We start from the raw sequence: 23479 nt of genomic DNA on the forward strand, positions 1-23479 counted from the left end.
CCACCAACTAGTCCGTTTCCCATGGTTTTTCCAGGTGTCTCTTATTTGACTGAAGTCATCCTCCAGTTTCAAGAAGAATTAAGAAATACCTGTTCAGAACCATTTGTTGACTTTATCTTTGAATAACAATTTGGCTATTTCTTTGAGTCACAGTTTCCTAGAAGGGGGGGTTGCAGGAAAGTCTAAGGTCAGTGTGTATTTTACTAGTAAGTGAGTTGGTCATTTCCCCCTAATACAGTTTGCTCAAAATTTATTACGTGGACAGAACAATCTATGATTAAATAAGTCTCTATGATTCTGGGATAAACACGACTAATTGTCTTATATATAGGTCTTCCCTTATACTTGGATATAATATAAACTTTTATTCTACAGTCTCCAAGACAAAGTATATATCAAAGTATTTACCCATCCACTGTTTTTTCTATGAATTAGGTAGATCTGCTATGTCTCCCAGTCTTGGTAGTGTTGCTTTATATAGTAAGTGTCATGTAGGATTCAATGGTGTAGTCTCCTTGATCACCTGAGCTGGGTGCTCCAGAAATGTCCCTTATGTGGGTTATGTGAGCCCTCCCATTGTAATTGAGTTTGGATTGCTTTTGGCCCATTTGTGCATGGGTTTGACCCTCAGGCTGGCTGGCTGTGAAGATTGACCTTGACCACAGTGTATGAGCTGCTGTTGTAGGTGCTGACCACACTAAGTGGAATTTGCCTCAGCAAGGTCTGGTGCCTCCTGAGATCTCCCTTTGGATATGCTGCTTGTGAAGTTAATTGGATCCTTCTCTGATGTAATCTGAAGCTGGACACTGGGTGTATTGGTTCTGGGGCCTCTTGGGAGCAAGCCAGGTGCAGGTCAATGTCAGATGCTGGCCCTGAACTGCCTATTTGGAGCTATAAAGCAATCCACAGTTTGTGGCTGCCTCTGCTGGGTCTGAGTGCATGTGGGAAGGACCAAGTTATTGCCCAATGTCAGCTTCCACCAGCACTGAGCCTCAGGGTAGGTGAGCAAAAGGCCCAAAGCACACTGAGATCTGCCTCCACCTACCTCTGCCTGCTGGATGTCTGTTAAGCTCAGTTACTGAAAGTCACTTAAGCTCAGTCTCTGGCAGCACTCGAGTTACATGAGGAAGATTCTCAGTGAGTCACCAAGTAGGGGTGCATAGTGTTCACCAGGTTGATACAGGTTCAATCATGATGTCAATGGTGGGTCTGAGGCCACTCAGCAAAAGTTCCAAGATATACCCAGTCTAGCTGCCACCCACTGAGTACCGTCAGACTTTTGTGGTGGGATGGGCTCTCAGGGAGTCATCAGGGTGAGGCCAGCAGAGCTTATGAGGCCCAAACAGACCAAGATTTGGCTTTGTGAAGGGAGAACTATGCACTGGTTGGGTGTGCAAGGAAAAATGGCTGCTCTCCTAGAGCCGCAAAACTCAGTCTGTCCCAGATTCTGCTGGGAGCTTGAGCTCAGCAGGGTGGGTCTGCAGGGAGTAGGGAGGGTGGGGTTATTGGATCTCTTGTGAGGGTGTGCACTGGTCAGGCTTGGGGAAAGGTGGGAAGTGTGACCCCTAGAGCCATACAACTCTGTCACTGACACCCGCTGAGTCCTCCCAGTACTCCACGCTTGCCCAGGCAGCTGACTCCTCAGCAGGGTATGAGCTCTGCAGGGTGGGACAACGGGGAGTCCAGAGGGTGAGGCTATTGCATTACCCCAGGATGATTCCATTAGGAGGGGAGTTTTCCACCCCAAAAGATGGCGTCTGTGGTATGGGAGAGGGACTCATCACAGGGATCCTGGTATCTGTCTCTTCAGCTCTCTCCAGGGCCACATACCCCAGTCTCCCCTCATGTGACCCTAGTCTGCTCTGCCCTCCCTCCACCAGAGCCCAGGGTGAATGGCTGTGAATGAGATTTTGTGCGTTGACCCTTTTAGAGGGCACTTGTGTTTCTAGCAGACTCCTGTCTCTCCTTGCTGATTTTTACAGCCAGGTGCTATGTGGGCACCTCTTCCCTGTTCAGCTGCTCTGGGCTGGGGAGCCTGGTGTGGGGTTGAAACCCCACTCTCACCAGGGGGAACCTTTGCAGCTGAGATATCCTTCCAGGATCTCAACCACCACCCATGGGAATGGGTCCAGCCCTTATCACGTCTCTGCCCTTCCTAACAGTCTCAATGTGGTGTCTTCTGTAAATCCTTGGTTATAAGACTTCTGTTCAGCTAGTGTTTGGTTGGTTATTCAGGTTCATTGCTCTATATTTTAGTTGTAATTCCAGTCTGGTCTTGGAAGAAGGTGAGTGTAGCTTCCAACTACTCCGCCACCATCTTGGATCTTATATTATATATTCTTTATCCCTTCGTCTGACTATGGACATTTATGTTATTTCTACTTATTGGCTATTGTGAGTAATGCTGCAAGTAACATGTGAGTGCAAATATCTCTTCAAGATCCTCATTTTAATTCTGTCATTATATTATACAATATCTCCAGTGAGATCTGAGAAAGCATTCTACAGTAAATCCTTGATTTTGTGGACCTCGATTTAACGGACTTTGGATTTAATGGACAATATTTCTAGTTTGTATGTCATATGTAAAATTAGCACTCTGTTAATTTTAAAATGCTTTTAACAAAGGTTTGCTTATAATTAAATTAATGGGTTATTTTTTTGCTATTAATTCATGGTTATTTTTAACAAATTTTAGTGAATAGGCCATATGTTGGAAAAGACACTATAGTAATTTTGCTGACTTAAATAAATATTACATATCTACAACTATGGTCTACATATTTAAATCCAAGAGTCACTGTTCATAAACAATGTTTGGGGAATGATTAGCATGTGATCACACTGCATTGCTTGTGGTAATTGGTTCTGTTGTCTTGTAGCGTGACTTTCTGCAGCAGTTTTAACTCGAGCTGGCTGATGTTCCCATGTGCACTAAGCCACACCCCAGCCATGTGCATTTGTTTACTCTTGATGACTGGTGAATGCACGCATTTACTAGACCTATTCAGTATAAATTTAAAATTATTGTAATACATATAGAAAACTTTTCTGTGAAATTAAACTTTTCATACATATTTAACTTTAATTACACAAACATGTCTACATAAGTAAAAACAGGTAAACTAATTTGTCAATTTTTTAACATACACATTCAGAAAACCTACTTATTATATAATGGACTTTCTCCTTCAGTGAACACTCCCTCACCTGAATTAGTCCATTATATTGAGGTTTTACTGTAGAGTCAAACACAGTATTTTTGCATCAGAAAGTATTATTTCAAACTAAGTAGGCTAAAAAAAACCCCTGTAATTAGACACATATCACTCCAGGTCAGATATTATAGCCAAAATGAGTTCAAGTCTAGTCAGGTTTTGCTATTGAGTAAGTTTTGGAAAAAACCTCTCAGTTTTCAGGGCTTCTTTGTATTTTGGAGTTGCAATAAGCATTCGAAGATCTTGATAGCCATTGGATATATTTTTCCCCCATATGCTTTTAGAAGGTTCACTGTTTGCTGCATGGCTCTGAAATGAGAAGATAATATTTAACAGTAATGAGGAAACAGAAAGCGATTTTAGTGCCAGACGTTTGAAGCTGAAAAATCATATAAGCACTAAAAATGCTTAGAGGAAATGTTTTTGAATTTTAAAAGATTATTGTTGGAACAAGGTTTCTAGTTCTTTTTGGTGTTGTTCCCCTACAGAAAAAAAAGTCTGTGGATTTCTCAGTCAAACCCCAAGTAGATAAAACATTTCAGTTCTTTGACCACTGTCTGATGGAATCCATTAAACTGGGTGATCCCAAAGTGCATGAATTCCTGAGGTTACTTGCTCTCTGCCACACCGTAATGTCAGAGGAAAACAGTGCAGGTAAGTGGAAAGTGTGTCTGAGCGGTGAGCCTTGGTTTTTAAATCAGAACTATTTTATTTAAAATGTTTGGGATTGGAAGGCTTTTCTAAAGGATTGCTATTAAAAATACAGCTTTGTATAAGGGGCTTGCCTGTCACACTAGCTTTTCTTTGTATTATATCCTGAATGTTTTCCACTTATCTCTCATTGTTAACATGCACATTTAATAGATGCAGATGACCATCAGGTGTATGCTTAGAATGAATTTTCCCAGTAATGAGGATTGATTTACACAGATAGAAGAATACTCTTTTTTTTTTTTTTAAGTTTTTATTGATTTCAGAGAGAGACGAAGGGAGAGGGGGAGATAGAAACATCAATGAGAGAGAATCATCGATCGCCTGCCTCCTGCAGGCCCCGTATTGGGGACTCTGAGCCCACAACCCAGGCATGTGCCCTGACCAGGAATCAAACAGTGACCTCCAGGTTCATGGATCGATGCTCAACCACTGAGCAACACCAGCTGGGCAGAAGAGTACTCTTACATAGTTCTCATTATGAACAAGTCCTCACACTAGTAAGATGGTAGTTTAGAGCTCAGAGTTCCTTGAATAGAACAAAATCAACTGGGCCACTTTAATCTTGAAGTGGCAAAGTGGGTAGATAATGGTGTTCATGAGTCAGCTTTTGGTTCCAGTCAAGCCCAAACTATTTTATTTGCAAGTTATTTCTTCTTTCTACTACCAACTATTGACTAAGAAGTACCACCCAAGTAATTTAAGTCAAAAGTAAAATACTATATATAGAGACTGTAGACTGTATATATGTATATGTGTGTGATAGGTTTGTGTGTATGTATATATGTGCATACATACACTTGGGTATATGATATATATATATTTTTCCTTGTTGGGACTACATTTAAGCCATAATTTTATCCTTGATGATGCTGGACTAACCCATTCTTCTGATTTTTATTGCTGTGAGGATTCATATAATTATATTTATGACTTAAACTTATCTTTATAGTAATAATGCCAATAATAACTTATTAATTTTCATCTGAGGATATCACAATACCTTTAAGTAAGGTTTTTAAAATCTCTGAGTTCATTTCTCAAATTCATTTATTTTAATTGCAATCTGTTTTTAATGTTATGATCTTTTCTTAGATTTCTTTGAAAATATTAAGTACACTTAATTTGAAATTTTCTCTATTATGTTTCATTTTATGGAATGTTGTTATTTGAGTTTTGAGTCTAGCTTTTATGTTGTTCTCAAGTGTCTGATTTGTGGTTGCCTGCTCTTTTTTGTGTTCAAGAATCCCTGTTTGCCTCTTGGTTAAGGTAGGTTCTGATTACAGTGGCCTGTCTGACAAGACTGCTAGGGAGGGGGAAGTTTATAGCTTGTCATGTGGATGTGGGATTCCTCCCTCCTGGAATTCATATGCTACCTGGGATAACTTTCTTTTTTCAGAGCTAGTGCTAGGAGCCTGTGCCAGAGCTCCCACTTGAGAGAGACCTTCCAGTAAGGTCTGTCCTGGAAGAAGGTATCAGCCATGAGTTCCTGTTCCTCATGTTCTTTCCCTTATCCTTGTGGAATTCTGTAGCTACTTCAGGCTCTTCTCAGCTCTGGTCTCCAGACCCAGTACTCAGATCTTCGAGGTTTCCTTCAACTTTGTGTTGAAGAACCTTTTCAAGGTTTTATCCTGGGAGCAAGTGTCGCTGTAGCCTGCTGTTCAAAGTAAGCTGGCAGGAGGAGCCCAAATGGCCCAGGAGTGCTGAGTGGAGTTCAACTAATTTTACAATGATTCCCAAGGCCACTTCTGCTTTCCTCTCTGTTGACTCTGAGTTTAGAGAATCCTTGAGGTTTGCTCTTGCCTCTATATTCATTTTCTTTTGTAATGCCCTGAGCTGTTTTTCTTTTCCTTACTTCTTCATTGAGCAAATCCACTTTTTATCTTTCAGACATTTCTCACATTTCTAGTTTAATGACAATAGTCATTCTTTTTTTCTAGTATCATTTAAAATTTTTTCATAGTGTGATAAAATTAAATGCAATAAAACACACAGATCTTAAGTGTATTGTTTGATGAGTTTTGACAATTATGTATACTCTTGTAACCATCACCCCGATCTCAGATCTTCAGTGTTAGATATTTTCACTCTATTTTCTATGTCTTTTTAAAAAATTGTTGGCAGTATTACAGATGTCCCACATATTCCCCTCCTTTGCCTCTCTCTGCCCAGCCCCCACTCCACCCCAGGCCTTCACCACACTATTGTCTGTGTCTATGACCTATGCATATATGCATATATGCATATATATTCTTTGGTTAATCTCTTCCTGTCTCCCCCCTCCCCCAGAGATCTATCAGTTTTGTTCCATGCATCCATGCCTCTGGACCTATATTCTCTCTGTCATTTAACAAGTCTCTTATTTTTCCATTTCTCTCTCTGGGATATATTCTGGTTTTTCTTTATTTTTTCAACACACTAATTCTTTCTCTACTTTTATCTAATCTGCGGTTTTTAATTTTTAATTTCTACAAGACCTTTAATTTTTTTCAAATCTGCTTACTTTCATGCCTCTCTTTTATTTCTCGAAACCTATTAAGTGTTTGTATGTGCTATTTCTGATAATTCCAATATAGGGGTAAACAATGGTAACATTTGATGTGAATCATCTCACCCTTTCCAGTTACAGATATGTAGGTGGTTTATTTGTTTTTAATGAAATGGAATCACAGTGTGTACAGTAATATGCAACTTGTTTTCTTAACAAATTATCTTGGCTATTGCTATAAATCGGTAAATATGTCTCTAGCTCTGTCTACTTTTTCTAATTTATTTTTACATAGAAAGATAACATACTAATTTTATGTAGAAGGGCTTACTTTATACATACTGTTTTTTAAGTGTATTTTTGTTATCTTCTTCATTCTTTTTCTCTTCTCTCCTCTCTCACCCTCACCCCAACATATATACAATGTCAGGTACCAAGAATTAACATCTGGTGTGATTCTTTAAATTTCAGGGCTTTTTGTTTTGTTCTGTTTATTATTAATTAATTAATTAATTAAATTTATCTTTATTGTTGAAAATATTACAGATGTCCCTTTTTCCCCCATTGACCCCTCCTACTCTGCACCCCACCCCAGGCCTTCCCCACACTGTCGTCTGTGTCCATGGGTTATGCATATATGCATATAAATTCGTTGGTAATCTCTCCCCACCCACCCGCCCACCCCTGACTTCCCTCTAAGATTCGTCAGTCTATTCCATGCTTCTGTGTTTCTGGATCTATTTTGTTCATCAGTTTATTATGTTCTTTAGATTCCACATATAAGTGAGGTCATGTGATGTTTGTCTTTCTCTGCCTGGCTTATTTTGCTTAGCATTTTCTCCAGGTCCACCCATGCTGTCCCAGAGGGTAATGATCCCACTTCTAGGAATATATCCTAAGAATCCTGAAACACTAATCAGAAAGAATATATGCACCTCTATGTTCACAGCAGCACAATTTACAATAGCTAAGATCTGGAAACAGCCAAGTGCCATCAGTAGATGAGTGGATAAAAAAGCTGTGGGACATTCACACTGTGGAATACTGTGCAGCTGTAAAGAAGAAGGATCTCTTACACAGGTTTTAAAAGGGTCCCTTGAACACACTGAAGGAGAAGATATGTGTGCCAGGCTTGGCATGGCCTAGAGAAAGTAAACGGAGCCAGTGATGGCAGAGCAATGAGAGGGAGCCCAGTGAGCTCCCTTAGCACCCTGGAGGGCAGGCAACGATCTACAGCAAGGGTGACATGGAAAAAGTGGGCTGGAGGGAAACACTGCATGGTTCTGCAGAGAAATGCAGCCCTGGACAGCACTCTCAACCAGGCTCGAGGTCACCCCGGGGCCACTGTTCTCCCTGTACCCTTAAGGGCCCAAACGAGGAGCCAACGCTGCTCCTGCCCAGGCACACCCCCTGGGTCAGACCAGCAGCAACGCAAGCAAACTCCTCAGGAGTCACTTTCAAGGCATCGAAAATGACGGTGTGGTAGCTCTTGCTGGCTTACGTCGGAGCTCCGGCCATCCAGAGAGCCTGAGCTGCTGCTGCCCTGTGGGGTGGCGGAGGTGACCCGCATGCTCGCCTTCAGACCATTCCCCTTGTCCATAGCCTCCAGGCCCAGGGAGCTTCAGGGCCGCCTCGCCCCTCTTGCTGCTGCTGCCACAAGGTGCCCAGCGGGTCACCTTGACGTGAGCCACAGTGGCTGCCGCTGCCTCCTCAAGGCCCTGGGGAGCGGTCCAGGCAGCAGCTATGCCTTCGCTTGGAGGGCGGGGTGCTGGGGGGGGCTCAGGGCGTTTTTTATATGCCTTCTCATAGAAAGGTCTTCAGTGGCAGGCTGAAGTGGAGTTTAGAATATCTGCTCCATTATTCTTTGGCTGTGTCATTTTGCAAAAACCATAACCACTTCAATCCTAAGTTTCACTGTATAAAATGGAAATAATAATTTTAATAACCTCTGTCTCCAAGGCTTGCCAGGAGGATTATGTGAGTTAACAGATATTGTTTTAGCTTATGAAACTTTCATGGCACATCTCTTGTTACTGAAAATACAAACAATGGTCTCTGACCTAAGAATCTTCCAGCATAGTGGAGAGGCAGACTCAGTAACAGGTATTTTTTTTTTTTTTTTTAATATGTCTTTATTGATTTCAGAGAGAGGAAGGGAGAGGGAAAGAGAGAGATAGAAACATCAATGATGAGAGAGTCATTGATCCACCGCCTCCTGCACGCCCCCTGCTGGGGAATTGAGCCTGCAACCCGGGCATGTGCCCTGACTGGGAATCAAACCACAATAGATGCTCAACCACTGAGCCATGCCGGCGGGGCAGGTGTTTTTTAATAAGATGACATGGGTTACACTGGTAGTATGCATATGTCACAAGATAAGTGCCTGCTCTAGCAGGTTGATGAGTAGAAAATGTCTGATTTCCAGAGCTGTCACTTGAGTGTGGGAGAATGAGTTGGAGTTGGAATTGGTATTCTATGAATGTTTGCTATTATTTTTAGTATTAATTCGCTTGTTTCTTTTCCTTTTAGGACAGCTAATTTATCAAGTTCAATCACCCGATGAAGGGGCTCTTGTGACTGCTGCAAGAAATTTTGGGTTTGTTTTTAAGTCTCGAACTCCAGAGACAATAACAATAGAAGAACTGGGAACACTAGTTACTTATCAATTGCTTGCCTTTTTGGATTTCAACAATATTAGAAAAAGGATGTCTGTCATAGGTACGGTTGGTAGCTGAGGTTATTTTTGACCTTTGACAGTACTATGGTTATATTGATGCTTCTCAAGGATGATTTTACTCTTGATTATGTGCTGAGAATTGTGATATTTTTGAAACTTTATGAACTTCTGTCATCCTCAGCTTAAGCCTCAACACTGTAGTAACCAGTATAACTAATATTTAACAAACACTATGTGTCCAGCACTGTTGTAAATGCTCTACATGAATTAACTGATTTAATTGTCACAAAAATCCTATAAGGTAACTACTGTATTTTTATGACCATTTGAAAGACACTGAAACTGAGACAGAAGCTGAGCGACTTGACCAAGGTCACGCAGCTTGCAATGGAATAGCTGGGATTCAGATCTAGGAGGTCTGGCTGCCAAGCCCATTCATTTCATCGCTATGCAGTGCTGGCTCAGGATGAGCTCCCCAATTCCTTGGCACATGCTGGCTGTTGTCCATATTGTTTTGGGACTATCATCATCAGCCTCCTCGTTATTCATTCACTCTGTTCACCTGCATTGCTGGAGATGATCACCTAAGAATGCACTTAGCACCACAACAAATAATGCTGTTTTAACTCTGCTCTAACCCTCAGCGCTGCTTCAGTGTCCCTCTCATCCTCACTGAGCTCCTGTTTCCAGGCCTTACAACAGCTGTCCAAGCCTTTGCCCTTTCCTCCAGCCCTTAAGTCCATCACGATCTCTTTCGCTCTTGGAAGTGAAATCCATCTCCTATTATCTCTAAAAAATAGAGGCCTTCCAAGGTGACACCATCAACTCATACTTTTCCCCACCCTCCTCTTTCATCCCCAAGTTGTAATTTTACTCATTTTCCCCCCCTGCCTCAGAGAAAAATTGCTCTTGTTCCTTTTCAAAGCTGAAGATTCTACTTAGTAACCCCCCCCCCACTCTTCCTTCTTTCCTTCGTCTTTGATTTCTTCTTTATCATTGGCTTCTTCCTTCAGCCCACAACTCTATAATTGTCCTGTTTCCTTAAAGATATTGTTCATGTTCTGACCTCCACTGATTTTGCCACCCCAATTTTCTTCTTTCCATAACAGCTTAATTTTTCAAGGTCAGTTTTTGCTCCTCACCTTTATTTCTCTTTTCAGCCTATTAGGGTAAGGCTTCTGCTTCTGCTACTCAAGAAGAATGCTTTCTTGAAGCTTCCGATCACCTCATAACTTCCCCATGCAGTTGCCTTCCTCACCTATCTATGTATCTATCCTCTATCTATGTATCATCTCTCTCTCTCATCTATCATCTATCTATATCTATATCTATATCTATATCTATATCTATATCTATATCTATATCTATATCTATATCTATATCTATATCTATATCTATATCATCTCATCATCATCTGTATCTATCTATCTATCTATCATCTATCTATCATCTATCATCTATCAATCATCTACCTATCTATCATCTATCAATCATCTATCATCATCTATCATTATCAATCATCTATCTATCATCACCATTATCTATCTATCTAATCTATCATCTATCTACTATCATCTATATTATCTATCTATCATCTATCTATCTATCTATCTATCTATCTATCTATCTATCTATCTATCTATCTATCTATCTATCATCTATCTATCTATCATCTACCAATCATCTATCTATCTGATCATCTACCTACCTACCTACCTACCTACCTACCTACCTATCTTTTTAAACTTAGTAATACTGAGACTGCTGACCCCCTTCTCTCAACACTCCTCTTTTGGCCCCTGTGACCTCACTGGCTCCAGGTTCTCCTCTTTCCTGCCTTCTCTTTCTGCAGCTCCGTTGCTGACTGCTCTCCACCCCACTCCAGCATTTCTCCTCTTACTTTCTGTGCTCCCCTTGGATGACCCTGACCACTAGCATGGGGGTGGCTCTTGCCTCTATTCCGCATCCTTCCCACGGGGTTCTTCAGCTTTGATCCCTGTCTGAGGTCCACACACACATTCACCCTTCTCCTGGGCTCTGCCCCTGGGCTGTACTATGGGTGCCTCAAATTTTGTCTATATAGAACTTTCTTTCACAGGGATTGCTTTTTCCATAGCCCTTATTAAACTTGTCAACAGTCACTTTTTACTGTATGCCTGTCAGTGAACTGAACACTTTACAATGAATGATTTTATTACATTCTTGCAGTAGTATGTTACACCATTTAGGAGATGAGGAAATTAAAGTTGAAATATTTTAAGTAATTTACAAAGATTGTCATACATCTGTCACATGACTTGTCACACAGCTGGTAAGAAGCAGAGCAAAGATTTTAACTCATGTCTATCTTTTTTCGAAGTCTCACCTCTTAAAGCCTATTGTAGCTGACTTGCTTTTGACACCTCATTCTCTTTTATGCCCCTAGGTCAGTGGTTCTCAAACTTTAGCTCCCACCAGAACCACCGAGAGGGCTTGTTAGAATGGATTGCTGGGCCTCAGTCCCAGGGTTTCTGATTCAGTAGGTCTGGGGTGGGGCCTAAACATTTTCATGTCTAATAAGCTCCATATTATGCCCGAACTGATACTGCTGGTCAGGGGACCATAGTTTGAGGACCACTTCTCTGGACTCATAGATCATCAAATACTACTCCTTATGTTCCCCAAAGCTGTTTGGAGCGTTTCTCAAACCTGTCTTCTCCTCTGCTACTCTCTTCACTCAGGTTTCAGCATCTCTCACATCAATAGAATCCTCAGGAGTCGCCCTGTTTCTAACAGTCTTTCTTAGGCATCAGAGTAATCTTTCTAAAAATAGCCTCAAAACCCCCTTGTATTGTAAAAGCCTTCTTTCCTTTTCTCTTCATTTCCAGTACCATGGCTTTAGTTAAGGCTCACATCACTGCCTGCTTGTATTAGTGCAATATCTTCACAACTCTTCCCCCTGAAATAATCCTCTTTGCTGACACCAGGGCATTCTTACTAAACCATTGGGTGGATTTCGCCATCACTTTCTTAAAAAACCTTGGTGGCTTCATGGAATTAAAAGGATAAAGTCATTAGGATGACGTTTAACATTACTTGGAATCTGACCACATTCTGACTTTTCTTCCTGTTCTCCAAATTTTGTGCTCTAGCTCACTAGACCGCACCACTGCTGACATGCACTGTGCACTCTCACACCCTTTGTGTGTGCTGTTTCCCCTGCCTAGAACTCTCCTCTTCTCTACTACTTTTTAAAAAAACTTTACTCACCTGGTAATGTCCAATTCAAATGTCACCTATTCTCTCGATTCTTTTCCTACTCACCAAATAACTGCATTTTCCTTTGTTCCCCTGAGCCCCTTGTTCATAACATGAGTGTGATACCAAGTCCCACAATAGTCGTGACTTTCCCAGTTGTTAGTGTATTGCATGAAAGCAGGTGCTATGCCTTATTCTTGCTTTAGTTTTCTTTTTTTTATATACTATTCTTTTAAAAAATATTTTTATTGATTTTTAGAGAGAGAGGAAGGGAGAGGGAGAAAGAGGAACATCAAGTGAGAGAGCAACATCTATCAGCGGCCTTCTGCATGCCCCCTACTGGGGACGAAGCCCATAACCCCAGGCTTGTGTCCCTCACTGGATTTCAAACTGCAACCTTTCAGTGCACAGGACAACGCCCAACCAACTGAGCCACACCGGCCAGGGCATGCTTTAGTCTTCTTAAACTGTGGCTCAGGGCCAACCACAGAACTTAGCACACAGTAGGTTTTCAGTAAATGTTTGTTAAATAAAATTTAACCCAATACCTTGTAACTTATGAATATCCTGATCCTCATATTAAATCAATTTCTACTGTGGAAAACATGTGTTTATATGTAATTGTAGGGTTTTTGGTCTTTAACTACTGGAAACTAGCCCCGGGAGATTGCTCTCAGCAGGTGAAAACCAAACACCATCTGAGGATGTTTATTTTTATATTTTTAACAACAGGCTATAGGCAGTCATCATCGATGTTGCCAATGAGCACAGATGCTGCTCTAAGTGTCAACCTAATGTTGTATCAGCAGGAGCTATCTTCTTTTTAAAGCTTCAGGGGAGGTGTTATTGATGTTGGGTTGGCCCAGAACTGGCTCTGAGGGTGTTGACAAAAAACTAAGATTGCTATACAAGGAAACATTTGGCTTTTCCCCAGCATCAGTCACCATTATGGGCTCTGGAGAAATCACAGCCTAACCACAAACATCAGATGTTTGCCTTAATGGATCCCATATGAAGAAAGGTAATGTTCCACCACAAAACGCATGGAGGCCTGAGGGCTTTAGTTTGGTTCTGTTTGGTTTTTAATCTGGTGGAATTTGGAAGAAGGACTCCACGAGGGTAGAGGAGTCTCTGTTTGATAACAAGGCAAAAACAATGTTAGTTTCATGGCTGTCACATGGCTTGGTCTGTGGGGAAAACACCCTGGTGTGAAGGCTCAGACATTTGTTGCTATGTTTATGTCCCTTCTTCTTTCCCTCCTCCTCCTCCTCCTCTTTCTGTGACTTTTTCTCATGAGTATACCATGGAGTTTCACCAAGGCCACACTCTGTGTAATATCACAACAGACTGAATTCAGAAGCAGATATGAAAATCCAACAGTCTTCTATTAGGCCAGACATTAAAGGAACCTGCAATCATGTAAAACAATACCATTCCCTAAACTAAATGTTATTATTCTGGAAAAATAGTTATATTTCATAGAAATGTTGGTTAATATGTAGTAGGTTTATTATTATAATAATCATTATAGTAATATATAGTGTCATAGACTATTAATATAATAAAATGTCTCAGCTTTAGTTTCTAATATGTTAAATATTGATAGAACCCACATAAAAAAGCTCTTTGGAGTCCTCATGAAGTTTTAAGAGCGTAAAGGAGTTTCGAGACCCAAAAGTTTGGGAACGGATGTCCTTGTCTAGACTATCAAAAACTGTCATAGAGAAGTCACACTGGCAAATGTAAGATATACATACTTTGCTTTTATAGCTTTGGTGATGTGAGGAAGAAAATATTTGGGAAGCTATCAAAATTGGATTGTTATAAAAATAAGAGGAAGCCTTTCCTAGGATTAAGTGTTTCTCTCCTCACTTGAAAAATTAAATAAATTGCATATTTTCTCTCTCTTTTTCCCTAATGTGGGCAATTAGAGCCAGAGTACAAGAAAAACTGCATGAGTTATGGCAACTAGAAAAGCTGACCAAGGATCTTAGAAGAGATGATGAACCTAGACAAGTCTCAGTACAAAATAGTTTCCAGGGTGCATTATATCTATCCAAGCCAGGAGGAAACTAGAGCAGATTAAGTGTTGACTAAGGGTGGTTAGAGGTGAGAGGGAAAAGTAATTTATTGTACTATGATATTTATATTCCTTTAAATCAAACTCTACATTTTGTATCCTATTAAATTAATAGTAGTCCATATTTACATTTATCTGTTTTGAGGCATTCTGTCTCTAGTGAAAACGTATCATTGAGTGGAAAGCATGTATAATCTATGACTTGATGAAGCTTGTGAGGGTCACAGTGTTCAGACCATCAAGTTGTGACCCTGGCAGTTGTATTAAATTATAGGCAGTTCCTGGAAATAACTACATTGCCACGTCATTCACTTATTCATTCATTCAACAAATAATTAAGTGCCTACTTTGTGCCAAGCTATAAAACCAAGCTTACAAAGGTAGGCCAAGTTTTCTGCAGTTTGAAAAAGACTTTTTTGACAGTAACATGTGGGACATCGGGGGAAGACTTGGGGATTAGAAATGAGGGGAGCCTAGCGAAGGCTGCCCTTCCCAAACCTGGGGGGTGGGTTAAAAATCCAGCCATACTAATGCAGACTTCCAGTGGGGAGAAGGTAGAAACTTTGATTTTGAAAGCCTCCTGTGAGGCACTCTTACAGCCAGGACTGTGACTCAAGAATGAACCAGCAAGAAAGAAAGGGCTTTTCCAAGGAGTAAAGGGGGTAAAAAAAATATGTTAGCAAGGGCTGAGAACTAATGCATAAACCATTGCTTTGAATGGCTTGAATTCCATATGGAGATCATTTGGCATAACACTGATAGTTGATTCCTACAGTTGGTCTTGAATTTCACACCAGGAGGGAGGCAAATAAAGCTCACAATTCTGCTCAATACAGGCTTAATTTAAACGTATCAACCCTTCAGAAATAGTAAGCAAGGAAAATAGGAAGGTCATACGCATCAGAATAGAAACACTTGTTTCTGAGTTCGGGAAATCAAAGGGTTTCAGTAGATGAAATATTTCTAAGTTAATAAAACAGAAATAAAGCCAAGTGATTTAAGTAGTGACCTTCTAACCAAAGACACTGCATATTTTACTACTGGCTGAAACATTATGCACAGTTCCAAATTGCCTGGCTGGGAACCCTGGGAGAGCCTAGTTTTGACAGATTTTATTGATTATAATCTACTTTCCAAACTTTTTTCTTTTCAGTTAGAAACCCGGAAGGACAGATAAAGCTTTATTCCAAAGGAGCGGACACTATTCTGTTTGAAAAACTTCATCCATCCAGTGAAGACCTCCTGACTTTGACGTCAGACCATATCAGTGTAAGTGCCTCTGTCTTACGGTTAGCACAATGGCCCTTTGGCCACTTTCTGTGGTTAGGTCTTATTTTAAAAATATCAGCTAAATGATCTGACTTCTGAAATAAAAAACATGTGGAGAGTGGTTCCTCAGGAAACTGTGCCAGTGAATGTCTGGAAACTGGCACATGGGCCCACCCCCTGCTCTGCTGAGAGTCTGGTTGGTCTCATCACAGGTGGATTAACACACAGCAGCTGAGAAGCAGCCATTGAGTGTGGGCCCCTGAACTCCAGTCAGGAGAAGGCTCAGGACACTTCAGGAAACAGGCTCTAACTCCCCTGCAGTTTGGGGCTGCTCCCCTTGGGAGACTAGACTGGCTCAGGGAAGAAAAGCTGGGCAATTGCTTTCACCTGAGTTCCAACGTATCTGGCACCTACGATCATCCCCAGTGAAAAGCTTAAGGTTGTGTTTATAGGGTGAGGGGAAAGTAGTCTCTGCAGCCAATTTTCTCTTCCAGGGGTCTTTTTATTCAGGACATAAATCATGATGAGTCACTTATGTTCCCTCGGTTGAAGTTACCCATTGCATACATTCTGAAACTATGCATAATTTCTTTCCCAAAGCTTTCTGAAGGGATCAGGGGTGATCTGTGGCAATTTTTTTTTTTGAAAATGAGTTAAGTGTCTATGAATTAAATATGAGCATTACCTTGTTTAAATCTGAGATTCTAGTGTCTCTCTAGCATTTGCTTGAGGTTCTATTTAACCCAATATGAACTTTAATGGCAACTGGCCCAAACTCTCATTTCCTCACTGGTTTCTCCCCTTTAAAAAAATTATGGAGGATTCGTGTTCTTTGTCAAGCCCTATATTTAATACAAAACATTCCCTGAATCTTTAAAAAACAAACAAATAAAATTTAAAAAACAAACAAACCTCTGCCTGACTTTAAGTTTAAAGAAGGATGGTTTAGTAATATTGGGTACAAACATAGCTATTGTTTTTGTCTTTCCAATAGAGCATTCTTGATTTTCTTTTAATCTCTTCCAGAAGGCTGGCATGGTCTTTTTAATTTTTTTTTTTTCTATGAGAACAACATTGGAATCATAAGTATCTGACTTTTGCCATTGCTCAAACACCACAGCCCTGGATTTTCATACGGTCGCCTTTCATGCTAAAATATAGGACATAATTTGGTCTTTTTACATTTCTGTGCAAAACAAACTTTTTTCAGGTACTCTTAATTTGACTCACTGTTAGCTTCATTCACTTTATTCATTTTGGCTTTCAAATTCTGAGGCTTTACTTTTATATTTAATTATTGATTCTGAATTGTTTAATGATAGGAAACAACCTTGGTCAAATGCTCACTTAGGATTCAACTTGTGTTTCATGTACTAATTAAATAACTTAAATCATCTGTCCCCTTTTGTAATGTCTTCTTAGAGTTGATTCACTATTGTACAGAACAGAGAGGAAAGCATTGTCATGCCCAGCGGGTTGCAAGTTAAAGGCAAAGAAGTGTTTGTGCGAATTAAGAGGACAAAAGATTGTTACAATACATTGATTCCATGTTCAGATCAGTAGGGGACCCAGCGGTGGTCCTGGAAGGCAGGGCTTGTAAAATGTGATTGCAATATCCAAACTGCTACCAACTGCCTACTAGATAAATTTGGACAGTTTTTCTCAGGGTCTCTCTGGGCTAAACCACATCATTGTAGTTTGCACTGACTTTTCTTTCCATTAACTTAATTAGGATGTGTCACCGTTTAACTTGTGCGTGATCACAAACCTGTGTGTGTTCTGCAAGCCAAAACACACAGAGGAGATACGTTCAACGGTGACGCCCAAAGGCCTAGAAATGGCTATAAAAACACTTACAGTATACAGGCCCATAAAATGATCACTGGAGGCCTAGGCAAAGTGGGAGGTTTTTAGCGTTTCCCCAGAGCAATCTACATATGTTTCCAGCTATTGCGGCTGTGTGAGACACTTAGCAACTACCAGTTTCCTAATTAAAAATTTTTTTCCTAATAGACGGATAAAGCACCAGAAATATCATTTAAAATTGTCAGTTCACTGAGACTCAAAAGGAAAAGCACAATTCTCCCATTAATTCCACCTATCATTAAATACTAACTCCATAAAAAACAGTTTATAAAAAATATTTTTAAAAATCTAACCTGACCTGATGGTGTCTTTAAAGTTTCAAAACATTTTTATTATTAAAGCAAAATTTTATATATATAGCGCTTTTTAAAATGACAGGAGATTTAGAATAAAATATCAGCCTTCCCTTCTAGTCCTATTTCCTGGAAACAAGCATTAATATTGACTTCCTGCCTTTCTCTCCCCTTTCTCCTAGAGATTATTATTATAACATAACCTTGATTAATAGGCTTAAACTTCTATTACCTAACATCTATTTATTCATCTGTTATTGACTTTTAACTTTTTATTATGGAAAATTTCAAGCATAAACAAAAGTAAGACTGAACTCATTTTAGACATAGCTATATTAGGGAGGATGTGACCAGACTTTGGTGAGACAAGCTACAATCCCTTCAGAGAGCCTCTGCCTTTGATTTGAGAACTATGACTTCTCTAGGGTTGTTTTATTTCCACAAGAAGCTGAGTGCCATGGGCCATAAACCAGGCTGGGTCCCTCTCATTGCCAGGAGGGCTTCCTTTAGGCAGAGGATAGGTTGGAAACCAATATATATTGGTTCAAATGGATAGTCAAGTCATGGGCACCACTGATATCTCTCAACTAGGACATTTCAGCAGGCACTTTAGATGTCTTTTAGGGGATAGGTTAGCTCTCCTGAATGTTTTAACCCAATAGAAATAAAATTCAAAATGCAAACATTATCTCCCATTTCCAAGGGGATTAAAAATTGGAGATCGGGATGGCCAAGTTGTGCTCTTGGGATAAAGTGAATTTGAGTGCAAAACTCCTTACTTGTTATTGTTGTCGTTCTTGCTATGATTATTGCTTTGGGATGGTTCCTAAGTCAATATCTGCTCTGGCAGGAATTTGCAGGGGAAGGCCTTCGAACCTTGGCCATCGCATATAGAGATCTGGATGACAAGTACTTTAAAGAGTGGCATAAAATGCTTGAAGATGCAAATGCTGCCACAGATGAGAGGGATGAACGGATAGCTGGGCTGTATGAAGAAATCGAACGGGATTTGATGGTATGAGTTTAGAAACATGATGGCCTGTGTTTATAGAGAAGATAGTATGTGTTTAGAGATCTAGCGTAGGAATAATCCATTGGCTGAATCATCTTGTACACGGCAGATGTTACTCTTTCAAACACTGAATCATGAGTTATATGCTGGCTTTGAGTTTGCCATGTGTGGCCCCAGAGAACCTAGAGAATTATTTCTATTAGCTGTAGCTTATACAATTGGAAGTCCCCTAGAGTAGAAGATAGCAGACTCTCTATTGTTTGTCAATCTCTGATATGTCCGTGATGTTATTTTCCCCCCTCCCTGCTTTATAATCCACCTTTTTAGAACAGGGAAACTTGCCATGAAGAGTGGAGCTATAGCTTTAAACCATCTTAGACCCATGAGATTCTCATAATATCTGTGCTACCCAGAGTATGAGAGTATGATCTGTTCCAGAAACCACTCTTCCCTGAGGCTCTGGTGGCTAAGATGCTCAGCTACGGTGAGGTACTAGGGAGCATACCTTGTTCATCTGTGGATGAAATATTGCAGAGGAACCTTCACTTTTTAGTTTATGGCATCTGCTGATTTGTTAATTTAGCAGAATGGCTCTACTTTTTTGTGAACCTGACTGTGAGATGAGGGCTCTCCTTTGTACTCTTTCATGTTGATATAAGTGGAGGAGCTGGAGAGTTCTTAAGTCCTTAGAAACCCAAATGGCTTCTGATTCTTTATGTTAACTTCCAGGATCTCTGCCATTAATTTGTGTTCCTGTCAGTTGGCTTGATTTGAGAAACTCCTCTTAAGTCCTTCTCAGCCCACCTCTGCACATAATAGGATACTTGCTATATCACTGCATTATAATTTCTGCCTTCAATTAGTGTTCCCTGACTTCTGAACTCTGTGACTAAAAGCTGTAGATGTTATGAATGTTGTTTGCATGCATTAACATAAGGTATTCTTTATTTTTCAACAAAGCTTCTAGGTGCCACTGCCATAGAAGATAAGTTACAAGAGGGTGTTATTGAAACAATTGCAAGTTTATCACTAGCCAATATTAAGATCTGGGTCCTAACAGGAGACAAACAAGGTAATTTGAAAATGGATAATGATATTTTGAACAGAAGGCAATAATTTATACGGTAAAATTTTAACTAGTCAGAAAGTTTAATTAGGTAGATATTCGCCCAGTCCTCCATATAGGAAAGAGTTAAAATACAAAAAGGAAAGTTAATATAAGAATTTACTGTTTAAAAATAAACAAAAACAAATTAAGAAAATATCTCTTATAGTATATCCTGGGGTCTGTTGAATTTCCACTTAACTCACTTCTTAAATATAATAGTTATATTTAAGTCTATTGAATTTCAACTTAATTCACTTCTTAAATATAATAGTTAAACCTATAGGCAACAATGGAATTAAAAATGTTTAACTATTGGTTTATATGAGCACTGCTTCCAATCAGGACAGAGAATGGCATAGTACTAAAGCAGGACATTGGAGGTTTGGGGATCTTATTAGAGGGTCAGGGTAGTGGGCAGGTTTTTGGGAGGCTCAAGGAAACAACTGTTTATCAACTGGTATGGAAATATTTTGGTATTTTAACAACCACCACAGCTGTTCTAGAGCAACCTTCCTGAATCCCAGGTCTTTCATGCAGTGGTGCAATGAGAGGGGACCCACTCTCAGGCATGAAAAATGCCAAGTCATCAGAAAAAGAGTCATTATGTTAATAATACTGTGCTTCCTAAGAAAGAAAGGGAATCAATACCTTTTGGATCCATTGCTAGCCGTAATGGTTAACACAAAAATGATTTTACACTTGTACCTCTGTAAACCAGAAATATTCAGTTAACTGACAAACGTACGTTTTTAAGATTCTATCTATGTGTTAGATATTTTTAGAACATTGTAGGATTTTCAGATATGATAAATCAGTTCTTTATATGTTCACCCAGGTCACTGATCACAAAAAATAAACAATAGAAGGTTGAGCTCTTTGGTGTGTATTACAGACTTCTTGGAGTTTGATGTTGACCAGTGTGTATAGCTGTTCAATTAGTTAAGAATATCCACACATTTACTGTGATTTAGCTTTAATTTATGTGATTTATACAAAGCATATGCTGAGATTTTATCAGTTGTCTTCCTTGACTTAGGACAGACAAATCTAATGACTCCATAGAATGAGGTAGAGTCTAAGAATTCAGAAGAATTAGAATTAAATGACTACTGATAATGGAAGGGTTACCTAACTGTCCTAGACTCCATTTCTATAAAATTAGAGGAAGGAATGCCCAACATCATGTAATTTTCCAATTATCTAGTAGTAGCAGTCCATTCACTTAATGGAAAAATGACAATGTTGCCTGTGGGAGATCTATAAAAATTTTATAGGAGCATTTTTGCTGTTCAACTGAACATTTTGTGAGTTGTTTTTCAATTTGCCTACCATATCAGAATTGAAAAATGGCTAAGTTTAGTATTTTAGCTTTCCAAAGGTGATAGTTGGGACCTCTGGTAAAAACTAGATGAGAAAATTGAGGACTCATAAATGTTGCTACCAATCCATGGCTTTAGCAATTGACAAATTTGATCATGGGAGGCCAGGGCTTTGAATTTCCCTCTGGGTCTCTTGCATTATCACTCATTGTGATCTCTTTGACATTAAGGGAGCCTGTAAGCTACAAAGAACTACAGCAATGGCCTCAAAACTTTTATAGAAAAAAACCCTTCTGTATAAGTATATTATCAAATAATGTTCTAACTGAATTAGGCTTTATTTTGTATCAGAAACTGCCATCAACATTGGCTATGCCTGCAACATGCTGACTGACGACATGAATGAAGTGTTCATTATAACAGGGAACACGGCAGTGGAAGTCAGAGAAGAACTCAGGTAAGTGTTAAAGGAGGGAGGAAGGGAAGAGAGGAAAGAAGGGAGAGAGGGGAAAAGGAAGATCAGATCGTTGAGAAAGTAGAAAGACACTCTATAGTTTCCTGTGATCTTTTAGTATAGAGCTCTTTCTGCATGTTTCCTAAAGTTCTATTCATTTTGGTCACAAACTAAGGTAAGTTTGACATCAGTAGTGAGTTAATTTCTTCAGACCTTCAACATTTCCCGTTTTTTTCAGAAAATGATTTCCAGTCATTTGCACTGTTAGCCTTTAAAATCATGCACTGGCGAGTAACCTGTTAACTCTTACGTGATAATGAGTGTCAGCGTTACTGAGCGCACTGGTTAAAACACCAATTCTCCAGTTTCATTTTGACCTAAAAATTAAGAATATTAAGACTTACCAGAGGCATAGGACTTTGTACTTTAATAAGCACCTAGATGAAGCTTATGGCCAGATGAGCTTGAAAAACACGGCTGTAGGAGATGGTGTGTAAAGTTAAAATAGAGTCTTTCAAGAAAGTAGATAGTTTGACGTAGCTGCTATTGAAATAGCATACTGTGAAATTTGTGTAATCACTGTGTAGTACCAGAAAATGTGTAAGTGAGGAATTTGCAGGTAAGAGTGGACAAATATTTAATTTTGAGAAATAATTTTTCTTATTATCTGAAGTCTTAACCATTAGCACTACTAACTGATACTTGTAGATCAAATCTCTCAACTTCTTCTACATTGCCTTAACCCACTGTAGAAATCTTCTCTGTCATACTTGTTAGAAGCTATGTCTTTGCCAAATAAAAATTGGGAAATCTAATTATTATGAATATAACTTTATTATTATTGTTATTTCTGTAACTTTAATGATAGATTCTATAGAATTTATTGAAGAAAATTAATGATTTGTTTGATAATTAATACTTAAATTTTTATTTTTGGGGGAATTTAACTCTTGCTGAAAGAAGATAGATGGGAGCATATCCAGATTCTAATGACCCCATTGCTAAATGCTTTGAGACCATGCCTGGGACACTATTGTAAGCAGTATACATGTATTATCTACATCCATCTATGATATTCATTTGCTTAATATTAGGATGGGGGAGAAGAGCATCTAAGAGAAGTTATTGCTAGAAGTGCTCTCTGTAATTCTAATCTTGGTTACTTATATCAAAGCCCATAGTTTGGGGGATAAAATATTGAAATCATAAATTTACACCATTAACTTTTCTTGTTTTATGCTTTTGAGTTCAGTGGGAGTTCATGCAAAACCAAAAAAACACACAAAACAACCCAAAAAACCAACAACCTATCAAAAGAACAGGATCTAAGTGATAGTAGCTATTGGGAAGAAATGTCCTAAATGCTTATATTTAAACCTGTCAAATGTGTTTAGATTATTTCATAAACATGGATATGTAATTTTCATGTATATCATGCATATGGCTTGTTTCAAATTTAGTGTCATGAAACCATTTTAGACACTTTGAGTCTTGCATTAATTTTGCTGCCATAGCTGCTTTAGTATTGAGGGCATGCCCAGAAATCTACAATTAAATTTTCTGCTATGGTTTCTCAGAAGATTACTGCATTGATTACGTTTCACCAATACATATGTCTTCTCCCCAAAAGAAAACAGACTGAGAATGTGATTTTACTTGGGCTGACAGGCAAACTCATTCCATGTTTCATTTTTGTTGCATTGATCACATGCTTTATTGTTAGAAAAATTCATGTCTTAAAACTAAT

General features: G+C 39.3%; 1 protein-coding gene across 1 annotated transcript in view; it reads left to right on the plus strand.

Annotated features, from left to right (window-relative positions):
• Window positions 1–23479, plus strand: part of ATP8B4 (ATPase phospholipid transporting 8B4 (putative)) — a gene marked incomplete at its 5' end in the record, with an annotated part of 163171 nt that overhangs the window by 102177 nt on the left and 37515 nt on the right. The window contains 6 exons of the mRNA XM_016210159.2: window positions 3707–3872; window positions 8947–9135; window positions 15565–15680; window positions 18690–18854; window positions 19812–19923; window positions 21630–21735. Coding sequence (XP_016065645.2) covers window positions 3707–3872; window positions 8947–9135; window positions 15565–15680; window positions 18690–18854; window positions 19812–19923; window positions 21630–21735 — 854 coding nt within the window. The remainder of the gene's footprint in view (window positions 1–3706; window positions 3873–8946; window positions 9136–15564; window positions 15681–18689; window positions 18855–19811; window positions 19924–21629; window positions 21736–23479) is intronic.

This window comes from Miniopterus natalensis, chromosome 1 (assembly GCF_054644295.1).
Source record: "Miniopterus natalensis isolate mMinNat1 chromosome 1, mMinNat1.hap1, whole genome shotgun sequence".
Taxonomy (NCBI): domain Eukaryota; kingdom Metazoa; phylum Chordata; class Mammalia; order Chiroptera; family Miniopteridae; genus Miniopterus; species Miniopterus natalensis.